At 47.7% G+C, this 22,033-nt stretch overlaps 1 protein-coding gene across 3 annotated transcripts in view; it reads left to right on the plus strand.

Moving 5' to 3' along the window:
• Nucleotides 1–22,033, plus strand: part of MYO1G (myosin IG) — an 87,181-nt gene that overhangs the window by 16,129 nt on the left and 49,019 nt on the right. For all 3 annotated transcript variants that reach the window (XR_014540458.1, XM_083579354.1, XM_083579355.1), the window contains exons 5-14: nt 757–810; nt 3,207–3,302; nt 5,324–5,440; nt 7,752–7,958; nt 9,911–10,056; nt 11,125–11,239; nt 12,066–12,236; nt 16,712–16,782; nt 17,759–17,833; nt 19,103–19,235. Coding sequence is in view for 2 of the 3 variants with exons in the window: in XM_083579354.1 (XP_083435480.1) it covers nt 757–810; nt 3,207–3,302; nt 5,324–5,440; nt 7,752–7,958; nt 9,911–10,056; nt 11,125–11,239; nt 12,066–12,236; nt 16,712–16,782; nt 17,759–17,833; nt 19,103–19,235 (1,185 nt within the window). In the remaining variant the exon portion in view is untranslated. The remainder of the gene's footprint in view (nt 1–756; nt 811–3,206; nt 3,303–5,323; nt 5,441–7,751; nt 7,959–9,910; nt 10,057–11,124; nt 11,240–12,065; nt 12,237–16,711; nt 16,783–17,758; nt 17,834–19,102; nt 19,236–22,033) is intronic.

Raw genomic sequence — 22,033 nt, forward strand, 5'->3', positions numbered from 1 at the left:
TTCCCTATTGGGTCAATAACAGAAATAGGGAGTTCCCTATTGGGTCAATAACAGAAATAGGGAGTTCCCTATTGGGTCAATAACAGAAAATAACAGAGGCTAACCAGAGTATATTGAGAAGCAAAGCGGCTAGTAAGCCTGATCTTTATTCAAGGAACTGAATTTCCGGCGCCGCAAAAGCGAGTCCCCACGCTGTGCTGGTTTAGCGCAGCACGCGGGGACTCGCCGAATGGGCGGCTTGGGGGCCGGTAAAACAACCGCCATGGGCTGCTTGTGGCCCATGGGCCTTAGGTTGCTGACCCCTGAATTAAACTTAAGCGTATTGGTTATGCTTAAGGGACGCGGGTGGCGCTGTGGGTTAAACCACAGAGCCTAGGACTTGCCGATCAGAAGGTCGGTGGTTCGAATCCCCGCGACGGGGTGAGCTCCCGTTGCTCGGTCCCAGCTCCTGCCCACCTAGCAGTTCGAAAGCACGTCAAAGTGCAAGTAGATAAATAGGTACCGCTCCGGCGGGAAGGTAAATGGCGTTTCCGTGCGCTGCTCTGGTTCACCAGAAGCGGCTTAGTCATGCTGGCCACATCACCCGGAAGCTGTACGCCGGCTCCCTTGGCCAAGAAAGTGAGATGAGTGCCGCAACCCTAGAGTCGGCCACGACTGGACCTAACGGTCAGGGGTCCCTTTACCTTTGTATTGGTTACATGAGGCTGGTTATCCCACAGTTCAAAGATGCATTCTGAGTCTTCCCTTCCCTTGCAGTCTCGCATTCTCAAGCAGCAGCCGGGCGAAAGGAATTTCCACACCTTCTACCAGGTGAGCAAACCTCCAGAAGAGGACCCAACCTTTCCCCTTCCTGCTGGGATGTCTCCTCATTCCTGATCTGCTTCTCCGTACTCAGATTGTGTGTTGATGTTGCTCCCTTATCCCTCAAGATCTCAAAGCGACATATGCCATCAGCTATATATTTTGGAAAGTGGTTTTCCGTCCATTTGTCCCCTAAAGGTTTGGAAGCCTCTTGAGATATCGTTGCCAAACTTGACTTGAGGGTTCCCAAGAGTGAAGGCTGTGGTTTCCATCAATGTTTGACCGCCATTTTGAATCAAGAAGTCACTTTGGCATGGCTTTGCCCGTTTTTGGCATAGGTTCAGCTGTCGCTCGAAATACTGTCGCTAAACATACCCTAAGGTGGGGGTAGCAGTCTTTGCCAATGTTTGGATGCAGGGCATCATTTTGATTCAGTATGGCAGGTGGAAACAAGACCATGGTGTGACTGCGCCTGCTTTTTGTCATAGGTTTGGCCACCTCCTAAAATGCTGTTGCCAAACTTGGTACTCTTTGTCAATGTTTGGTTTCCAGGCGCCATTTTGAATCAATATGGCGTACCAAAATGCGTTGTAACGTCACCTGATTTTTGGAGTAGCAGGCTCAAATTCACAAATTACACAATTCATTTGAAAATCAATATTCTTTTTTGGTTTTCTAAAAATTCCCGGGTAGTGCTGAGCACTCCTTACTACCACGTATAAATATTAAAAGTATAAGTCATGGGTAGGCAAACTAAGGCCTGGGGGCTGGATCCGGCCCAATCGCCTTCTCAATCCAGCCCGCGGACGGTCCAGGAATCTGCGTGTTTTTACATGAGTAGAATGTGTGCTTTTTTTTCCAAATGCATCTCTTTTTCCCCTCAAATTTTTTTATTCATTTTATAACACAAATAAAAAACACAGAAAGAAAAGACAAACAATACGAACAAATTCTTGTCATATCCTTATTTTTCTAAATATTGTTAAGTGGGCTTCCCCAAGTCCCACCTATCTGATTTTCATTTTACTTCATCTTTAGACGTTTACATATATCATAATTTCTAACCATCTTTTTTTTTAATCACACTTAAATTAACTTCACATTTTATGACTTACAATTAATACCATTTTGAAATACCCTATCTTCTACTTCTAACCCTACAGCCTATATCCACTTCCAAAGCTATTCTAAGGCATCTCTGGGTTATTTGTGGGGCATAGGAATTTGTTCATGAAATATACTCAGAGTCGCAAAGTGATTTCATGCTCTTTATTCAGCTCATAGTGGTGAGGAGGAATGAATGAAAGTCCCCTCAAAGTATCTGCTTTATATACATTATTTACACAATGGGCTGCACATGATTGGCGAATTCCGGAATTCTACTGTAAGCCAATCAGGTTGTGGATTCACTTCTATCTGGAGCATGATTGGGTGGTTCCTGCCAACCAATCATACTGCTGCATTGTTCTAGGACCAATCAGACTGCTGCATTCTGAATCCTATTGTTCTAGGACCAATCAGACTGTTGCCTTTTGGATCCTATTGTTCTAGGACCAATCAGACTGCTGCAGTTTGGATCCTATTCAACTCAGTACATAACAGTTCATTTCCCCCCTTCAAAATATAGTCTGGCCCACCACACGGTCCGAGGGACAGTGGACCGGCCCCCTGCTGAAAAAGTTCACTGACCCCTGGTATAAGTGCTGGCTGGTGTAGGGCCTGGTGGGCAGGAGGTCAGGAAGCCAACAGTAGATGGTGCCAGAGGCAACGACAGACAGAGCCAACTCTTTCCAGCTCTGTCCTCTTCCAGCTGCTGTCATGAGTTCTAGTAACTTGCTGGCTTTTAAAGAAGGTAAAGGTAAAGGGACCCCTGACCGTTAGGTCCAGTCGTGGCCGACTCTGGGGTTGCGGTGCTCATCTCACTTTATTGGCCAAGGGAGCCAGCGTACAGCTTCCGGGTCATGTGGCCAGCAGGACTAAGCCTCTTCTGGCGAACCAGAGCAGTGCACGGAAACGCCGTTTACCTTCCCGCCGGAGTGGTACCTATTTATCTACTTGCACTTTGACGTGCTTTTGAACTGCTAGGTGGGCAGGAGCAGGGACCGAGCAACGGGAGCTCACCCCGTCGCGGGGATTCGAACCGCCGACCTTCTGATCAGCAAGTCCTAGGCTCTGTGGTTTAACCCACAGCGCAAAGAAACAACACAGCAAATGCAGAGTTCTGGTGCACAGTCGGATTTAGCATTTCAGGCCACAATTTTATATTGCTCCCTTGTGTGCATGCCTCCCTCCTTCTGCATGTCGCATTTTTGTCCAACGACACAACTTCAGAATCTGGCTGCTCAGACTTGGGTTCGAAAGCTGCTGCGCTGGGCTGTTTACGAGAGAGTTCTTCTTTCTTGCAGTTACTGCTTGGAGCCTCGGACGCTTTGCTGGAGTCCCTCCACCTGAGCAGGGATCCAGCAGCCTTCAGGTTCACCAGAGAAGGTGCCAACAACCACGTAAGTTTCTCAGGGGGTTCATTTCCGCCCCAAAAAAACACCTTTTAAAAACGCTTCCGACCAATTCCAGCTTTTCCCAGGCTAATTAATCTGCCCACATCTTCTCCTCGCCCCCCGTCTCTCCTTGTTTATTATAATTAAACATGTAAAGGTTAATAAACTGACACACTCCAGAGTTAGTAGGTTGGTATTATAACATTTATTAAAATAATGCTGTGGGTTAATAGAAACAGCAAAGAACCAAAGAATTAAAATGCAAGCTCTCCAACTAAAACCCAGGTATGTCTAATGTATTCAATCCAGTAGCTAACTAAAAGCCCAAAGACAACACTCCCAATATAATAAAAAAGCACCGCAAAACAATTTTCAGTTATCAAAACTGTGGGTTTTGCATTTTTGTATCCTTTTCTCAATCAGGAAGAAAATTCTTCTGAATGTTACCGGTATATAACATACATATAAAACAAGATAGAAAAATACATTATAAACTTGTAACACATCTGGTCTATCAGCAGGTATCTTGGAGCATCAAGTAACGTAATAATCTACCTTTAATACTAATAATAAAAAAGCACATGACACCTCAAGTTTCATATCCCCCAAATACTAAATCAATGGGTTATTTTGGTAAAAAACAAAACAGAACGAAGAAACCTTCCCTTACCCTGGGATCCAAGGTCTGTTTTTAATTTTAGGATCCAAGTATAGCGTTTTTCTTGCTGAATGGGGTGGCAGGATTTGGGTTACTGCAAGAGCAGAGATCCCAAACCGCCACTGGGGGGCACTGATCTTTCATTCCCCACTGAAAGCTTTCCATTCCCAGCTTGCCTTGGAGGCAATAAATGCTGTGCTTTTTTCCCTGGGGGTACGCAGGGGTACGCATACCCCTAAACATTTTGTGAATCTAAGTTTGGCCTCATGGAGGGGCATTATTTCAATAGGAGTAGGATAATGAGAGTACCTCTAAACATTTTTTTTTAAAGAAAAAAGCACGGAATAAATGGAATTTAAAAAGGCAAATCCGAAAGAGTTCCTCTAGCTCTGTGGTTCCCCAAAGTTTGTTCGGGCTGCCGCCCCTTTGGTGCCACAGATTCACCCTATTGCCCATTATCCTACCCTATAAAATACATTCTCCGGAATACCTGTCTGCACAAGCGAGATAATTACACAACAACGTTCAAAGCAAGAACAATGAATTGCACATTTATCCAAAATCCAATCCGTTCACGTTTAAGTCATTCAACAAAATTGATGAACTAGATTAACAGAGGCAATTAGAGATCACAATAGACAAGGATTTCAAAAAGCATGGGGAAAACGCAGAGAATACTTCACAAAACAGTGCCCTAAAAATTTATACCTGGACTTGTTTCGATTAATGTCTGCAGGAGACTTTGTGGATATTTAAGTTATAATTTGAAAAATCTTTATAATTATTCATAAAGGAAACAGCTTATAAGGAGTAAAGAAGGAGGCCAGATACAGGATAAAGGAAGTTTTCTATTTGGTTGTTTGTATTGTTGTATGTTATGCTTATTGTTTGTTATGTTCGCGTTTAATGACGGTGGATTTCTGTATTGGGGTGGGGTGGGGGTTTATGTTATGTTGTAAGTAAAATTTCCAATAAAAACAGTAAAATAACAAATGGGGGGGCGGGATTGATGAACTGGATCCAGGGATGCCAACTTTTCATAGTCCTTATTTAGTCCACCGTCCTTATTTAGCTCTTCTAAATATGTCTTCTGATAAACATCCAGGCAGCTAACAAAAATAATAGAATCAATACTTTTTGCCCATCCCATAATAATACTAGTGAAGAGATTGCCATTGGTTCTTGTTTTGTTATTAAACTAATTTATACAAAACCCATCTCTAGAAAGCTTTCCAGTTGGATGACATTTGCAGGCAGCAGAAAAAGTCTTCCTGGCAGTGCTCAAGCATCAATATTTTCATTTCCCCCTCTTTTCTTCCTCCTCATTCATTCCTTTCCGGTTCTCCCCGGCATCCGCTTGCAACCCTAGTCCTCGGGGAGCGAGAAATCCAGCCACCGGGCCGTTGCAGACGCCATGACCGTGATCGGTTTCACTTCGGAAGAGATCAACTCCGTCTACAAGATCCTGGCTGCCATTTTGCACTTGGTAAGTGAAGCGGGGGGCGTTGCTTGCTGGCGCCAGGAACATAGCTGTCAACTTACAGATTTGAAAATAAGGGACCAGCAGCCAAAATAAGGGATTTTCCGGGCACAGGTATGTTCAACTTCTGAGCCCCTCCGAGCCAAAGGCAGAAAGCCCAGCCAGCAGCCAAACAAAACCTCAAGCGGTGGTTCCCACAGCGCAGCAACCCGGCAAAGGGGATGCAGCAAGGAAAACCACCGTCACCTCTCCGCTGGGAAGCGCTGAGCAAAGGCGAGTCCCCAGGCAACGCAGCCGATTTGATCGGCACAAGGCATGCAAGCTCCACCCCCCAGTTGTTCTTAGACTCCTTATTGGGTGAGCAACGCAGCCAAGCAACACAGTTGGAGCCTCCCTCCTCCCTGGCCGGCATACCCCACAAGTGTCACAAAAAACCCGGTTTTTCTCGTGACATGACAGCAGACATTTTGGGTGCTGCGATCTCGCATGATTTCATGCCACGATCTTTTCCCGGGGCCACAGTCTCACTTGGTGCCCCAAAACACACTTTTTGGGGTGCCATGACTGGAAAAAAACTATTTGGGGGGGGGAACCGTGGTACAAAATTGCATAAAATGGCTGCCATCCTCTTGCAATCAAAAACAGGAAGATGGCGTCCTGGTTTTTGCCTTGAATGTGTTGGAGGGTATGGCTTGGGAGCATTATGGTCTGCCTATGTGGAACAAGGCGATGCTGTATTTGGGATTCTGAGCCCAGTTTTTGAGAATATTTCTGCTGAAGACTCCCTTTGAGTTACACTGCAAAGATCTGTAACTTGAGAGTCTTGTCTCTGTGGTTTGGTCCTGAAAACGCTTCTCCAAAAAACCCTTTGTTATCTTATGGGAAAGGAGTGATTGACATTTCATGGTTTGGTCCATTTAATTTCAGGTTTCATATACCCTCATACCGAAATAAAACACTTGTTTGATAAACCTTATCTTTCCCCAGAATCCCAGGAAGCGTGTTTATTTCAGAATCAAATGAAGCACATTCTTTCACTCAAAGAATGCTGGGAAATGTAGTTTGTTAAGAGTTGCTGCTCTGCAAAGGGTAAATTGCACTGCCCAGAATGCTTTGAGGGAAAGAATGTGTTTCGGATGTGCAGAATCAGGTTCGTTATCCAACTTGGGAGATTCAATCCACTGACAGTGACCGCCATTTTGGAGGAAGCTGCCAGAGAGAATCACTTGACTGGGATGGGGCCTGGGAAGGAGGCCCAGTGGAACATGAGGAACGTGGAATACGGCCACCATTTTGGAACAGGCCTCCTGTTGGCTTCATGGTTGCTTCCATACCCTCCAACATCTGGGTGATCCAAATTGTGACGTTCGTTTTTTGGGTTGCGGGAGCCAGATGACTCACATCAGAATGCAAAACCAAAAAAGAGTGTATTTTTGTCCGGCGCTTTGGTGCAAAACCAGCTGACTTGTGCCGAACCCCAAACTGGGATGTTCCAATAACCTGCAGTTACATAAGAGTATACAGTGGTACTTCTGGATGCAAATGGGATCCGTTCCGGAGCCCCGTTCACATCCTGAAGAGAATGCAACCTGCGCCTGCGCGTGCGCAGGTCACCGTTTCTGCGCATGTGCGTGACGTCATTTTGAGCGTCTGTGCATGCGCGAGCGGCAAAACCCGGAAGTAATGTGTTCCATTACTTCCAGGTTGCCGCGGAGCGCAACCCGAAAACGCTCAACCTGAAGCAACTTTAACCCGAGGTATGACTGTATATTTAAAGAAGATAAATACAGTGGTACCTCGGAAGTCGAACGTCATCCGTTCTGGAAGAGCGTTCGACTTCCAAAACATTCGATTTCCGAGGCACAGCTTCTGATTGGCTCTTGTAATCAGAAGAGCCAATCAGAAGCTGCTTGTCTGCCACGTCAGACGTTCGGCTTCTGAAAAACGTTCGAAAACCGGAACGCGTACTTCTGGGGTTTCGACATTCGGGAGCCAAAAACGTTCAGTGACTGAGACGATCGAAAACTGAGGTTTGACTCTAAATGAGTAAGTTAAGTGAATTTGGATATGCAGAAGATATTAAACTTAAGGAACGGCAGAAAGAGGGAGAAGGACGTCAAGTTTTAAAATGTCAAGATGATTGTAAAATCAGTGAAATGTATATCTCTGAAAAGTATATATATATATACCTGGAATGTTCCATGATCCAATCAGAAGCCGGGATGGCTTCTGTAATTCCAGGATGTCCCTCTTAAATTGGGACGATTCAGTGATATGTGCTTCTGATTGATTGCTCTTCTCTCGCTGGACTTCCCAGGGCAATGTGTGCTTTGTCGCCACGGGGGATGACGTGGAGATAGAAAACGCCGAACTGGTGCCCTACCTGGCCGAGCTGACCTCCACGGAGCCGGAAAGTCTCCTCAACACGCTCCTCTACCGGACAGTGGCCACCGGGGGCGGGGAAGTCATCCGAAAGGGCCACAGCGCCAGCGAGGCCAACTACGCGAGGGATGCTTGCGCCAAGGTAGTAGCTATGGCAAGGTGTGGGAATGTTCAGGGAGGCAGGAGAGGATATATTGTTTAATAATAGCCTTCCTAACTTGTGTTAGCAAGTCCCTTTACTTAGCAGAGTGCATTTTCCTTTTAAACACACAGCGGTTATCTTCTTTCAAGCTTGTTTAAGCTTCTCAATACGGTGGTACCTCGGGTTACATACGCTTCAGGTTACATACGCTTCAGGTTACAGACTCCTCTAACCCAGAAATAGTACCTCGGGTTAAGGACTTTGCTTCAGGATGAGAACAGAAATCTTGTGGCGGCAGCAGGAGGCCCCATTAGCTAAAGTGGTGCTTCAGGTTAAGAACAGTTTCAGGTTAAGAACGGACCTCCGGAACGAATTAAGTACTTAACCCGAGGTACCACTGTATAGGATTCCTGGCAATCCCCTTTTCTCCCCTTTAAAAAGAATAGACACGACACACTTCTTGTGTAAAGTATTCTAAAAGAAGTTTACTCACACATTCAGTTCACACATTCAGCTCATACAGCAGTCACAAAATAGCCTTTAAAGGGGTTCTGACATTGATGCTTCTGTGAGGATAGGAATGAGACAGGTACAAAAGAGGGTCCCTATTTCCACTTGTAAGATGCTAGAATCTTCAACACTGCTTATTACTTTGGTAATCCAGATAGCATTTTTTTGGTCTGCTCTCCCATATCTGAGCTCATCAATCTGGTTTGCTTGTCACAGCAAGCCAAAGTATAGTGTTGGTGGATGTTGTTCAAAATTCAAAGTTTGAAAATACCGTATTTTTCTCTGTATAAGACTAGGTTTCCCCCCTAAAAAATAATGTCCAAAATTTGGGGGTGTTTTATACACGGCTAGATCTTCCCCCATTTTCTTAAATTGGAGTCCCCAAACATAGGGGGCGTCTTATACATGGGGGTGTCTTATAGATGGACAAATACGGTATATACACGTGGAACTACCCCATATGGGAGCTAGTCCCAGGGACTCCAGACAGGCAGCCGCTGCTTTTCACATGGCGAAAGCAAGATGCAGAAGAGAGAGAGTGGTGCCTGCTTTGCCCCTTTTGATACCTGGGCAGGTAAGGTCACGCCCACCTCTAGTCACATGTAGAGGAAGTTTGTCCCAGCTCAGGAGGAAACAGGAAGTTTTCTACTGACTGGAGCAAACATCCCCTTTCATGTCCCCTCTAGGAATGTTGTAAAGGTAAAGGGACCCCTGACCGTTAGGTCCAGTCGCGGACGACTCTGGGGTTGCGGCGCTCATCTCGCTCTATAGGCTGAGGAAGCCGGCGTACAGCTTCCAGGTCATGTGCCCAGCATGACTAACCGTTTCTGGCGAACCAAGACAGCGCATGGAAACGCTGTTTACCTTCCCGCTGGAGCAGTACCTATTTATCTACTTGCACTTGACATGCTTTCGAACTGCTAGGTTGTCAGGAGCTGGGACCGAACAACGGGAGCTCACCCCGTCGTGGGGATTTGAACTGCTGACCTTCCGATCGGCAAGTCCTAGGCTCTGTGGCTTAGACCACAGCGCCACCCGTGTCCCAGGAATGTTGTACTTGACTGCTATCTATGTGTCACATCCCACAGAAGGTAGGAGGTGCAGACCCATAACCAGGATACCTGAAGTACCGTCTCCCTCCTTATTTATTTAACCCATTTACTCATTATGTTTATGTTCCATCTTTTTCTGCAAGGAGCTCCAGGTGGTTCTCTCGCTTCCCATTTAAGCCCCACAATAACCCCGGGGCAGTAGGTTTAGCTGAGAGGCAGTGAGTGGTGTTCCACAAGTAGGAAACCAGTGCAGAAAGACCCTCCGGACCTCTTGCAAAGGAGGCACACGGTGGTCTCACGATGGTCTCCTGAGGCATTTAAAGCCTTTGAAATCTGAAAACTCTGTTCAATCAAAAGATGACACGGCCGCCACCGTGTTTTCCCCTACAGGCCTTCTATGAGCGTCTATTCTGCTGGATCGTGGCCCGCATCAACACGGTCATCGAGGTCAAGAACTACGATGCCCGAATCCATGGCAAGAATACGGTGATTGGAGTCCTGGACATCTACGGCTTTGAGATCTTCGACAACAATAGGTAGGTGTCTTTCACCTAGGTGTCTTTCACCCCCTGAGGCAAACAAAATACAGTCCTGCACCGCCTTCTGCACTACACATTTAAAGCAGTGTGATAACTATTTAAACAGTCGTCGCTTCCCTCAAAGAATCCTGGGAGATGTAGTTTGTTAAGGATGCTGAGCCCACAAATTCTCAATGGGATTTACGTTCGGGGAATTCCCTGGCCAATCAAGTACCTGTATCTGTCATGAATTTCTTCACCGCTTTCGATGTGTGACAGGGGGCTAGGTCCTGCTGCAATATCCCAGTACGGTCAGGATTCCTCTTTTCCATCTCTGGAATAACTCTCTTTCGTAGAACCTCAATATATTCAATATATTCCTTCTGTTGGCTGTAGGCTTCTGACACCATAATAACTGAAGCATCCCTAAAACATCTTCTTTTGTGGGTGCTTGACAGACTGATCGATGTGGCAGTCAGAAAGCTTCTCTCCCTGTGACCTTCGAACATGCTGACTTTGTTTCAATTAATTTGCGCAAGGGTGTGTGATGTGAACAGGGCCTTTCAACCTCTTCCATACCACTGACTGTCTTCCTGGCGCTCCTCTGAACCTCTTCCAAACTGCCTGCGCTCTTTCCGAAAGTGTGACGTCCAGAATTAGGCCTGCTCAAATTTGGGTTCCCCAATCCTAAAATGACATTGATGGACAGGCATTTCAGGGCCAACAAAAGAAAGCCCACTCTGCCCTGCGAAAATGCGCCGTTAACCTATGGAACTCATTGTCACAAGATGCGACGATAGCCACTGGCTCAGGTGACTTGAAAAGAAAATTAGACAAATGTGTGGGCTGTCTGATCAATAACTTGTAATTGTTACGGCTATATAGAAGTATTATTTAGACCCAGAGGCACTATGGCATTAAAACTGAACCCGGGTTCAAATCTCCGCTGTGAAGTTCACGGGCTCACCTTCCATAGTAATTAAATAAGTCTGGACTCTATGGTTTTGCCCTGGGGTGGAGAATCCCCTTTGCTCTGTGGGGTGCAGAATGGGGTCCTGAGTCTCGCCTGCTCCCTCTCCCTTTCAGCTTTGAGCAGTTCTGCATTAACTACTGCAACGAGAAGCTGCAGCAGCTGTTCATCGAGCTGATCTTGCAGCAGGAGCAGGAGGAGTACCAGCGTGAGGGGATCGAGTGGCAACACGTGAGTCGCGGTGGCCGGTGAGGGGGAGATTATGGCAGGATGGGAAAGGTGTGGGTTTTTTTGGTTACATGTTTTGTGGTTTTATGTTGTGAACTGCGCTGTGATCTTTGGGTGAAGGGTGATACAGCGGTACCTCGGGTTACAGACGCTTCAGGTTACAGACGCTTCAGGTTACAGACTCCGCTAACCCAGAAATAGTACCTTGGGTTAAGGTACAGAAATTGTGTGCTGGTGGGGCAGCGGCAGCAGGAGGCCCCATTAGCTAAAGTGGTACCTCAGGTTAAGAACAGTTTCATTTCACTTTATTTATTTTTAGTCATTTTTATTAAGTTTTCCATTTTAACAATCCAATCAAACCACATTAAATATTCCAAATTATACATATACATATCAAATAATCCAAATATTCTGCCAAATTAATTTTTTTTTTATAGTGACTTCCCAAGAATTAAGTTCTTAACCCGAGGTACCACTATATATCAATTTAATAAAAAATAACAACCACTGAGTCCCCTCTCTGGGATTTCACAGGGGAACTGCAGGAGTCTTAACCCTTTGCTTATCTAGCAACACGTGGAATTTTATTTTGGCTGTAATAATAATAAAAATAAAAATAATAAAAAATATTTATACCCCACCCTCTCTAGCCAAGACCGGGCTCAGGGTGGCTAACACCAGGTATAAAAACAATTGATTAAAATACAACTTAAAAACAGGATTAAAATACATTAAAATACTATTTCCCACACTACCCCTGAGTCACAGCACTTCTGAAAGGTGCCGCAGAGACTTTGTTTTCACCATTTTCCCACCTCGCCCTTGATAGATTGAATATTTCAACAACCAAATCATTGTGGACCTGGTGGAGGAGCCGCACAAGGGCATCATTGCTGTGCTGGATGAGGCCTGCCTGACTGGGGGGAAAGTCACCGACACCCTGTTCTTGGAGTCCATGAATACCAGGCTTGGCAAACACCCACACTATACCAGCAGGAAGGTAAGGTAAAGGTACCCCTGACCATTAGGTCCAGTCGTGGCCGACTCTGGGGTTGCGGCGCTCATCTTGCTTTATTGGCCGAGGCAGCCGGCATACAGCTTCCGGGTCATGTGGCCAGCATGACTAAGCGGCTTCTGGCGAACCAGAGCAGCACACAGAAACGCCGTTTACCTTCCCGCCGGAGCGGTACCTACTTATCTACTTGCACTGGTGTGCTTTCGAACTGCTAGGTTGGCAGGAGCAGGGACTGAGCAACGGGAGCTCACCCCGTTGTGGGGATTCGAACCGCCGACCTTCTGATCGGCAAGTCCTATGCTCTGTGGTTTAACCCACAGCGCCACCTGCGTCCCTAAGGAGGGGATATCCCGAAGCAAAACAGAGGCAGCTCCCCACCCCTCTTCAGCACATCAGCCAAAGGAAGGAACAGAATTAATCTGAGCCTTGAAAAGTACATAGCGCTGGAAGGAAAAGTGGGCAAGAGCGCCATTCTTCCAACCTCCTCCATTGACTCTATGGCTGGTTCAGCGCCGGATTTAGGTTTGATGAGGCCCTAAGCTACTGAAGGTAATGGGGCCCTTTAGATGTCCAGCTGTCCTTTGTCAACAACAAACTGTCGCTGTTTTTGTGTGTGTTAAGTATATGCTATATGGTAATTTATGGACCTCATAGGTATCGAAAGCCATTTGCACATGCAGAATGTAGGCACCCTATATATGTTGTTGTTGTTGTTGTTTAGTCGTGTCCGACTCTTCGTGACCCCCTGGACCAGAGCACGCCAGGCACTCCCGTCTTCCCCTGCCTCCTGCAGTTTGGTCAAACTCATGCTGGTACCTTCAAGAACACTGTCCAACCATCTCGTCCTCTGTCGTCCCCTTCTCCTTGTGCCCTCCATCTTTCCCAACATCAGGGCCTTTTCCAGGGAGTCTTCTCTTCTCATGAGGTGGCCAAAGTCTTGGAGCCTCAGCTTCAGGATCTGTCCTTCCAGTGAGCACTCAGGGCTGATTTCCTTCAGAATGGAGAGGTTTGATCTTCTTGCAGTCCATGGGACTCTCAAGAGTCTCCTCCAGCACCAGAATTCAAAAGCATCAATTCTTCGGCGATCAGCCTTCTTTATGGTCCAGCTCTCACTTCCATACATCACTACTGGGAAAACCAGAGCTTTAACTCTACAGACCTTTGTGAGCAAACCAGTGATATTTTAGGGAGCAGGCGAGCAGGCGGGGCCCATGACTAGGAGCCTACACAACACAAAACACTGTTGCTGTATGCAGGCTTGATTTTATTTGTGTTTTACCTTATATTCTGGAAATGTACATCCAGGTTTTTTCCCCTTTAAATTTTTTGGGGGCCCCCAAGAGAGTGGGGCCCTAAGCTATAGCTTGTTTAGCTTATACGTAAATCCGGCACTGGTCAAGGGAGAGAAAGGAAATCTCCAGGGGAGCAGAGTTTATCGCCTTCTGAGGTAGCCTGTTCCACTGTTGAGCAGTTCTTTCTGTCTATTTATACAGATCGTTTCTATAGCAGATATATATATATATATATATATATATATATATATATATATATATATAAAATCTAAGTAGTTTACAGCAATACCTTAACACGGATAGAACATTGATAGGTAAAGGTAAAGGGACCCCTGACCATTAGGTCCAGTCGTGGCCGACTCTGGAGTTGCGGCACTCATCTCGCTTTATTGGCCGAGGGAGCCGGCGTACAGCTTCCGGGTCATGTGGCCAGCATGACTAAGCCGCTTCTGGCAAACCAGAGCAGCGCACGGAAACGCCGTTTACCTTCCCGCTGGAGTGGTACCTATTTATCTACTTGCACTTTGACGTGCTTTCGAACTGCTAGGTTGGCAGAAGCAGGGACCGAGCAACGGGAGCTCACCCCATCGCGGGGATTCGAACCGCCAACCTTCTGATCAGCAAGTCCTAGGCTCTGTGGTTTAACCCACAGCGCCACCCGCGTCCCTCTAGAACATAGAGCATTGCAAAAGAAAACCAAACAAAAAGAAATTCACGTTGGAAGCTGCATCCTTGGCAGCAAAATAAAGATGCTGTTCAACATAAAGAAGTCGCAATCAAATACAGAAATACAATGGAAAAACATTGAAAGCATTGTTAGCAGCTGAGCAAAATCGCTGTGATCCAAGCGGCGCCCACACTCCACACACCCCCAACAGTGACTTCTCCAAACACAAACTTAGCGGCTTCCCACATACAGACGTCACTTTCCACCCTCCCAACCATTCATACCCATATTAGCAGAGCTACCTCCTCCGGAAGGAACCAAGAAGACCTAAACTTCAATAAAGAATGGGGAAATTTGTATAATTTATCTAGATCACTGTGAACCAGGCACCCCCAAACTTGGCCCTCCAGATGTTTTGGGACTACAACTCCCATCATCCCTACCTAATAATAATAATAATAATAATAATAATAATAAATGTATTTATATCCCGCTCTCCCCGGCCAGAGCCGGGCTCAGGGCGGCTAACACCAATAAAATCACAGTAAAAACATAATAGGGGGAAAAGAGAGAGAGGGTGGGGGGGAAAGCAATTTAAAATACAGGTTAAAATGCAATTTAAAATGCAGCCTCGTTTTAAAATAGCCGATAAATCAAGACCATTAGGGGAGGGAAACATGAGGGTCAGGCTGAGTCCAAACCGAAGGCCAGGCGGAACAGCTCTGTCTTGCAGGCCATGCGGAAAGATGTCAAGTCCCGCAGGGCCCTAGTCTCTTGGGACAGAGCGTTCCACCACGTCGGGGCCAGTGCTGAAAAGGCCCTGGTCCTAGTTGAGGCCAGTCTAACCACCTTGAGGCTCCGGACCATTATTATTATTATTAATTGTGAGGCTCAAAGCCCTTCAGCAGAAAAACAACAACAATTCCATTCTTTATTCTCTCTGTCTATATATAACATAGGGAGAAAGAGTCATTCTGCTGTTTCCATAGTTAAAACAAGGAGGAGTCATAAATTCTTGCTGGTGTTTTTCAAATCAACCGGCGATCTAGTAGATGCTGATCAACCTTTGCCCACTGTAGAAAAAAACCCCAGAATGAGTAAGAATCACAAATGCCTCCACCCAGTGGCTCATATAGTTCAGCATTCTGTTCTCACAGTGGCCAACTAGGTGCCTCTTTTGGGAAACCCGCGATCAGGATTCGAACCCAAGAGCAACTCTCCCCCTCCTGCTGTTTCCAGCAACTGGTGTTCAGAAGCATTGCAGCTGCCTCTGACTGTGGAGGCTGAGTGCCTGGTCATAGCTGCCAACGTTTCCCTTTTTTTAAGGGAAATTCCCCTATTCCGAATAGGATTCCTCCCAAGAAAAGGGAAAAGTTGACAGCTATGTGTCCGGTGTGCGTGCAGGAGCCAGGCCCTGTGACCAATAGGACTCTGCAGGACTGGGGCCTTCCCAGTGGCGTAGCGTGGGTTGTCACCACCCGGGGCAAGGCAAGTAATTTGCACCCCCTAACCCGTGGATTTGCGCCCCCTAACCCGTGGATTTGCGCCCCCTAACCCTAACCCCCAGATGTTGCGCCCGGTGTGGCCGGGCCCCCCTGCACCCCCACGCTACGCCCCTGGGCCTTCCTAAGTTTGTTCTGAGGAGGCAAAGCGCGGCCACACAGGTGAGGCCGATTAGTAACTCACAGCACCTGGTGGCAAGATCCAGGAAGGGATATAAGGTCAGCATTTTGCCTTCGGCTCTTAGCCACAGCAACACGTTCCCTGCCTTGCTGCATTTGGCTTCTTGCTTGCTGACCCTCGGACCCCTGACTTCATGACTCCTTGCTTCCTGGCCCTTGGACCCCTGACTTTGTGACTCCTTGCTTCCTGACCCTCGGACCCCTGACTTCGTGACTCCTTGTTTCCTAACCCTCGGACCCCTGACTTCATGCCTCCTTGCTTCTTTACCCTCGGACCCTTGACTTCTTGTCTCCTTGCTTCTTGATCCTCGGACCCTTGGCTTCTTGACTCCCGGCTCTCTGACCCTAGGACTCTTGGCTTCCTGACTCCTGGCTTTGGGACCCCCGTTCCTGCTCCCACCCCGCCATCTTGCCCCCAGTCCTGACGTCCCCTGCCGGGACTTCGATTGCCCATGAACCGGACTGTGACACAGAGCAGAGACCCCCTGGCTAGGAGCCATCGACAGCCTGATCTCATCCATGAATTGGTCCAATTGTCTTTTAAAGCCATTTTAAAGTTGGTTGGCCATCACTGTGTCCTGTGGCAGGGAGTTCCGTAGACGAACCGTGCTCTCTGTGGAGAAGTCCTTCCTATTTTCGCCTGCCCTGATTCTCCCCACATTCAGCTTCACTGCATGGCCGTCAGTTCCATTGTGAATGGAGCTGAATCATCTTCGCAGGGATATGTTTCAGTTTCATGTTGTGAATTGCCCTGTGATCTACAGCTATAGGGCGGTCAAATTAATGAATGAATGTCTGCTTCCTTCCTCTTGCCTGCAGCTCAATCCTGCTGACAAGTCCATGGATTTCGGACGCGATTTCTGCATTAAACACTACGCAGGAGACGTCACGTGAGTTTTGCTCTGGCTTGATGGTTATACTCCATTATTTGTGGAAGGGGGCATGGTGTTTTAATTATTATTATTATTATTATTATTATTATTATTATTTATTATTATTATTAATTTATACCCTGCTTCCAACAAAGTATTAAAATACTCTGGTCTGTTAAACATTAAAAGCTTCCCTAAACAGGGCTGCCTTCAGATGTCTTCTAAAAGTCTGCTACAGTCATACCTCGGGTTGAAGTTACTTCAGGTTGAGCATTTTCGGGTTGCGCTCCATGGCAACCCGGAAGTAACAGAACGTGTTACTTCCGGGTTTTGCCGCTCGCGCACGCGCAGACGCTCAAAATGACGTCACGCGCATGCGCAGAAGTGGTGAATCGCGACCCGCCCATGCGCAGATGCAGGTTGCGTTCGCTTCAGGATGCAAACAGGGCTCCGGAACGGATCCCGTTTGCATCCAGAGGTACCACTGTAGTTGTTCTTCTCTTTGACACCTGCTGGGAGGGCGTTCCACAGGGCGGGCGCCACCACCGAGAAGGCCCTCTGCCTGGTTCCCTGTAACCTCACTTCTCGCAGTGAGGGAACCGCCAGAAGGCCCTCGGAGCTGGACCTCAGTGTCCGGGCAGAACGATGGGGGTGGAGACGCTCCTTCAGGTATACTGGACCGAGGCTGTATACCTGCCGTAGTGTAGGGTAGAGTAAGCCTGTGTATTGGTTAGAGTGTTGAACTAGCGCCTGGGAGAAACCAGGGTTCGAATCCCCGCTCAGTGTCAGGTCAGGGAGGAGTGGTGCGAGGAACCAGCCGGGGAACTGCCAAGGGGAGAGGGTTCAGATCCCGGGGATCAGTGGCGGGACAATCATGAGCGGTCGGAGGGAGAAGAGGGGGAAGACTGGATGGAGGAGGCATCATAAGCATGGGAAGCTACACAGCAAGCAAACCGGCAGGGTTTTTACAAGCCTCTATGGATCTGTATTTCAGGTACTCCGTGGACGGATTTCTGGACAAGAACAAGGACACGCTTTTCCAGGACTTCAAGAGGCTGATGTACAACAGGTATGTAGGTCTGAGCCAGGCGGAGCTTCCAGGATGACCTTGATCAAATGGCAATATATATCCGGTCAGAACATTTGTCCGCCGTGCCTTCCCCGACCAGAGGGAGAGAGTTTACTCTTTATTGTCGGAGATAACACTTGTTTTTGCAGTTCCGGATACTGACAAAACTGTTAGAATATTCCGTTCCACCTTAAGAGGAACAGGCTGTTGTGTGTCACATGCCTGTTTACATTCCAGCACAGTTTGCTGGGAATTTCCCTTTGTGTATAGCTTTTGCTTACGCTGCTTGCTTGGATACGAAGGGGAGAAGACATGTTTTCCCCTTTGTCCTGATGCTGAATAAAATGCCTGTTCGAAAGTGCGTCAAAGTTCAAGTAGATAAATAGGTACTGCTCCGGCGGGAAGGTAAACGGCGTTTCCGTGCGCTGCTCTGGTTCGCCAGAAGAGGCTTAGTCCTGCTGGCCACATGACCCGGAAGCTGTATGCCGGCTCCCTCGGCCAATAAAGCGAGATGAGCGCTACAACTCCAGAATCGGCCACGACTGGACCTAATGGTCAGGGGTCCCTTTACCTTTACCTTCTTCCAGAAGGCAGAAACTGAAAGAGATCATATCCGGGTTGGCTTCCAGAACCCACTTGAATTACAGTGGTACCTCGGGATGCGAATGGGATCCGTTCCGGAGCCCCAGTCACATCCTGAAGTGAACACAACCTGTGTCCACGCATCTGCGGGGTTGCGTTTCGCCGCTTCTGCGCATGCGCGTGATGTCATTTTGACCATCTCTGCATGTGCGTGGCGAAACTCGGAAGTAACGCGCTCCGTTACTTCCGGGTCGCCGCAGAGCGCAACCTGAAAATACTTAACTTGATGCATATTTATCCCGAGGTATGACTGTGCTTAGAATAGGAAAGATCTCTAAGCATCGAATCAATGCTTTCTGCACTGAGAAATGCAAACGGACACATCCAGGACAGGCTGATGGGAGCTGGAGTTGGGTGTGTTTTCTGGGCTGCCGAGAAACCTTCCCAATGGTACACGGCATTTAAGTGGAAATGTTGAGAGTTGAACCTGTGACCACACTACCCTTAAGCCCCTAGGGTGGATGAGTTGCGCCCTACAAGTTCTTAGCTCCTCTGCTACCTGTGATGTTCACCCACGCATGGTCACCAGTGGGCTTTGGCCATGCCCAGAGAGGGTGAGGGTTAAGGAACAGTTGGCGTTAGCGGTGGCCGGCACCTCCTCACTCCCGCTCTGTGCTCTTTCCCCAGCGCAGACCCCGTCCTCCAGGACATGTGGCCAGAGGGCCAGCAGAGCATCACCGAGGTCACCAAGAGGCCCCTGACGGCTGCCACCCTCTTCAAAAACTCCATCGTGGCGCTGGTGGAGAACCTGGCGTCGAAGGTAACTTCAGATAACACACCCACACACACCCCTGTACAACACACACCCTGTAATTGAAATTCTACTCAATATTGATCCAGAGCAGATTCCAATGTTTATGTGCTGGGCCCGGGGGTAACCCATGAAACGCGGTCCAGGACCGGTCCAGAATCTGAAGGTTCTGCTGGGAGTCAGTCCAACAGGGCCAAGGCAGGACACGAGGCAGGAAACCAGGCAAGGACAGGTACAGGGTCTCAGGCAGGATCTAGTATACAGCAATGTTGCTCCTGCAACCTGGGGCAGGGTCCGACAGCCTTTTATCTTTGTCGTGGTTGCGACCGGTCCTGATCCCCCGGCGACTCACCTCTCTGTCTCGCCTGAAGGTGAGCACTCCTCCTGCGAGTACTCAGGTCTCTCCTTCTCCCGGACCTCAGTCTCTGCAGCTCGGGAGACGTCGGTGGGTTACTAGACCCAGAGGCCGCCTCAGCCTCCCCTGACCCAACTGGTAGTGGAGCAGCTGTAAGTGATGGCCCAGCCAAAGGCAACGAGGGAATCCCCGCATCTGGAGCCAAGGCAGGATCAGGCCCCTGACTCAGCCCAGCTGGTGCTTGTTGCAGGGGAACCTGTGCAGACTGGGGCTCTTCAGGATCAGGCCCCAGACTTGGTTCAGATGATGCCTGAGGCAAAGGATCTGGTGCAGACTGAGACGCCTCTGGTTCCGAGTCTGAGTCTGAGTCCCAGGCCATCACAGTATAATTAGCAGCCTAAAAACTTAATTACGTTGCAGGATTCCCAAAAAATAGACCAGAGTCAATGAATATTTGATCCAGCAGAGCTTTACTGCTACTGAAGGTATATGAGCATAATGGTCACAAATCCATAAGAAATCCAGTTGCAGCAGACTTAATTTAAAACTTACAATAACTTATAATACAGTGGTACCTCAGGTTAAGTACTTAATTCGTTCCAGAGGTCAGTTCTTAACCTGAAACTCTTCTTAACCTGAAGCACCACTTTAGCTAATGGGGCTTCCTGCTGCTGCCGCGCCGCCGGAGCACGATTTCTGTTCTTATCCTGAAGCAAAGTTCTTAACCTGAAGCACTATTTCTGGGTTAGCGGAGTTTGTAGCCTGAAGCATATGTAACCTGAAGTGTATGTAACCCGAGGTACCACTGTAAGTCTAAACCTTAACACTACGTACAGAACACCACACCAGAAAGAAAGAAAGAAAGAAAGAAAGAAAGAAAGAAAGAAAGAAAGAAAGAAAGATGTAAAGAGAAAGTGAAACCCAGGCTCCTTCTGTCTTTATTATTATAGACAGCATAACCTTGACAGAAAGAGATAACATCACCAGTTTAAGGCAGCTGTACTCAGCTTCTCTGAAGGAATAACCCAAACATCATGAACCACCTGCTTCCTGCTTTCACACGCAGCAGCTTTGAGAACCCTCTTGAATGAATTAGAATAGGAAAGATCTCTACACATCAGATCAATACTTTTGGCACTGAGAAATGCAAACTGACGCACACCCCGCCCCGAAGAAGGGAAGGGGTTTGGCTTGGTTAATGGGGAATCTTCTCAATCCGCACTTCCCCAAACAGCTTGCAACCCGAAAAACAGCCATCCTTCTAAATTTGCCCTCCTCCGAATTTTGCAGAGAATTTAGCTTCTCTGGCCAGTTAACATGTACAAAAGCGCCTGGACGAGGGCTCTGTCCTGCCGCCACAGCTGGAGGCTGCAATGTTTCTGAGTACCAGTCGTTGGAAACCACCACAGGGGAGAAACACACTTGTGCCTGGGTCCTGCTTGTTGGTTTCCCACAGGCGTTTGGTTGGCCACTGTGAGAACAGGATGCTGGACTCGATGGGCTCCCATTGGCCTGATCCAGCCGGTTGGTTCTTCTTCTTTTCCCCCTTTTTAAAATTAATAATAATAATAATTTATTATTTATACCCCGCCCATCTGGCTGGGTCCCTGCATCCACTCTGGGCTGCCTCCAACAAAACACTAAAATACAATAACCTATTAAACATTAAAAGCTTCCCTAAACAGGGCTGCCTTCAGATGTCTTCTTAAAGTGTGGTAGTTGTTTTTCTCTTTGACATCTGGTGGGAGGGCGTTCCACAGGGCGGATGCCACCACCGAGAAGGCCCTCTGCCTGGTTCCCTGTAACCTGGGTTCTTGCAGTGAGGGAACTGCCAGAAGGCCCTCGGAGCTGGACGTCAGTGTCCGGGCAGATCGATGGAGGTGGAGACGCTCCTTCAGGGATACTGGACCGAGGCTGTTTAAGGCTTTCAACATCAGCACCAACACTTTGAATTGTGCTCGGAAACGTACTGGGAGCCAGTGTAGGTCTTTCAAGACCGGTGTTATATGGTCTCGGCAGACGCTCCCAGTCACCAGTCTAGCTGCCGCATTCTGGATTAATTGTTAATTAATCCAGAATTCAAAATCCAAAATCTTATTAAAGATTTTGTTGATTTACAAAGGCGTGTTCAATGTCTCTCTCTCATATTTCCCCCCCCCCAATGTAACATTTTTACAAATAGTTTCATTTGTTGAGACATTAGGAAGAAAAGGGGGGAAGATGAGTGGGGCTGGGGTCGCGATGTTTCTATTTTACTTAATATATGTGTGGGGTTTTGTGTCAGCGTTGCTTGTGCAGGTTCTGTGCTGTTCACTTGTGTTCCTTTGGTGGTGAGAGAGGTTGGGGTTGGCCTAGGGTGTGATTGTTCGTTTGTGGTTGGCTGTGGTGGTCTTTGTTTTCGTGTGTGAGTGGGGTGGGTGGGAGTTTTGGATCAGGTTCGCCATATTGATTT

Source organism: Podarcis filfolensis, assembly GCF_964270895.1.
Source record: "Podarcis filfolensis genome assembly, chromosome: 12".
Classification (NCBI taxonomy): domain Eukaryota; kingdom Metazoa; phylum Chordata; class Lepidosauria; order Squamata; family Lacertidae; genus Podarcis; species Podarcis filfolensis.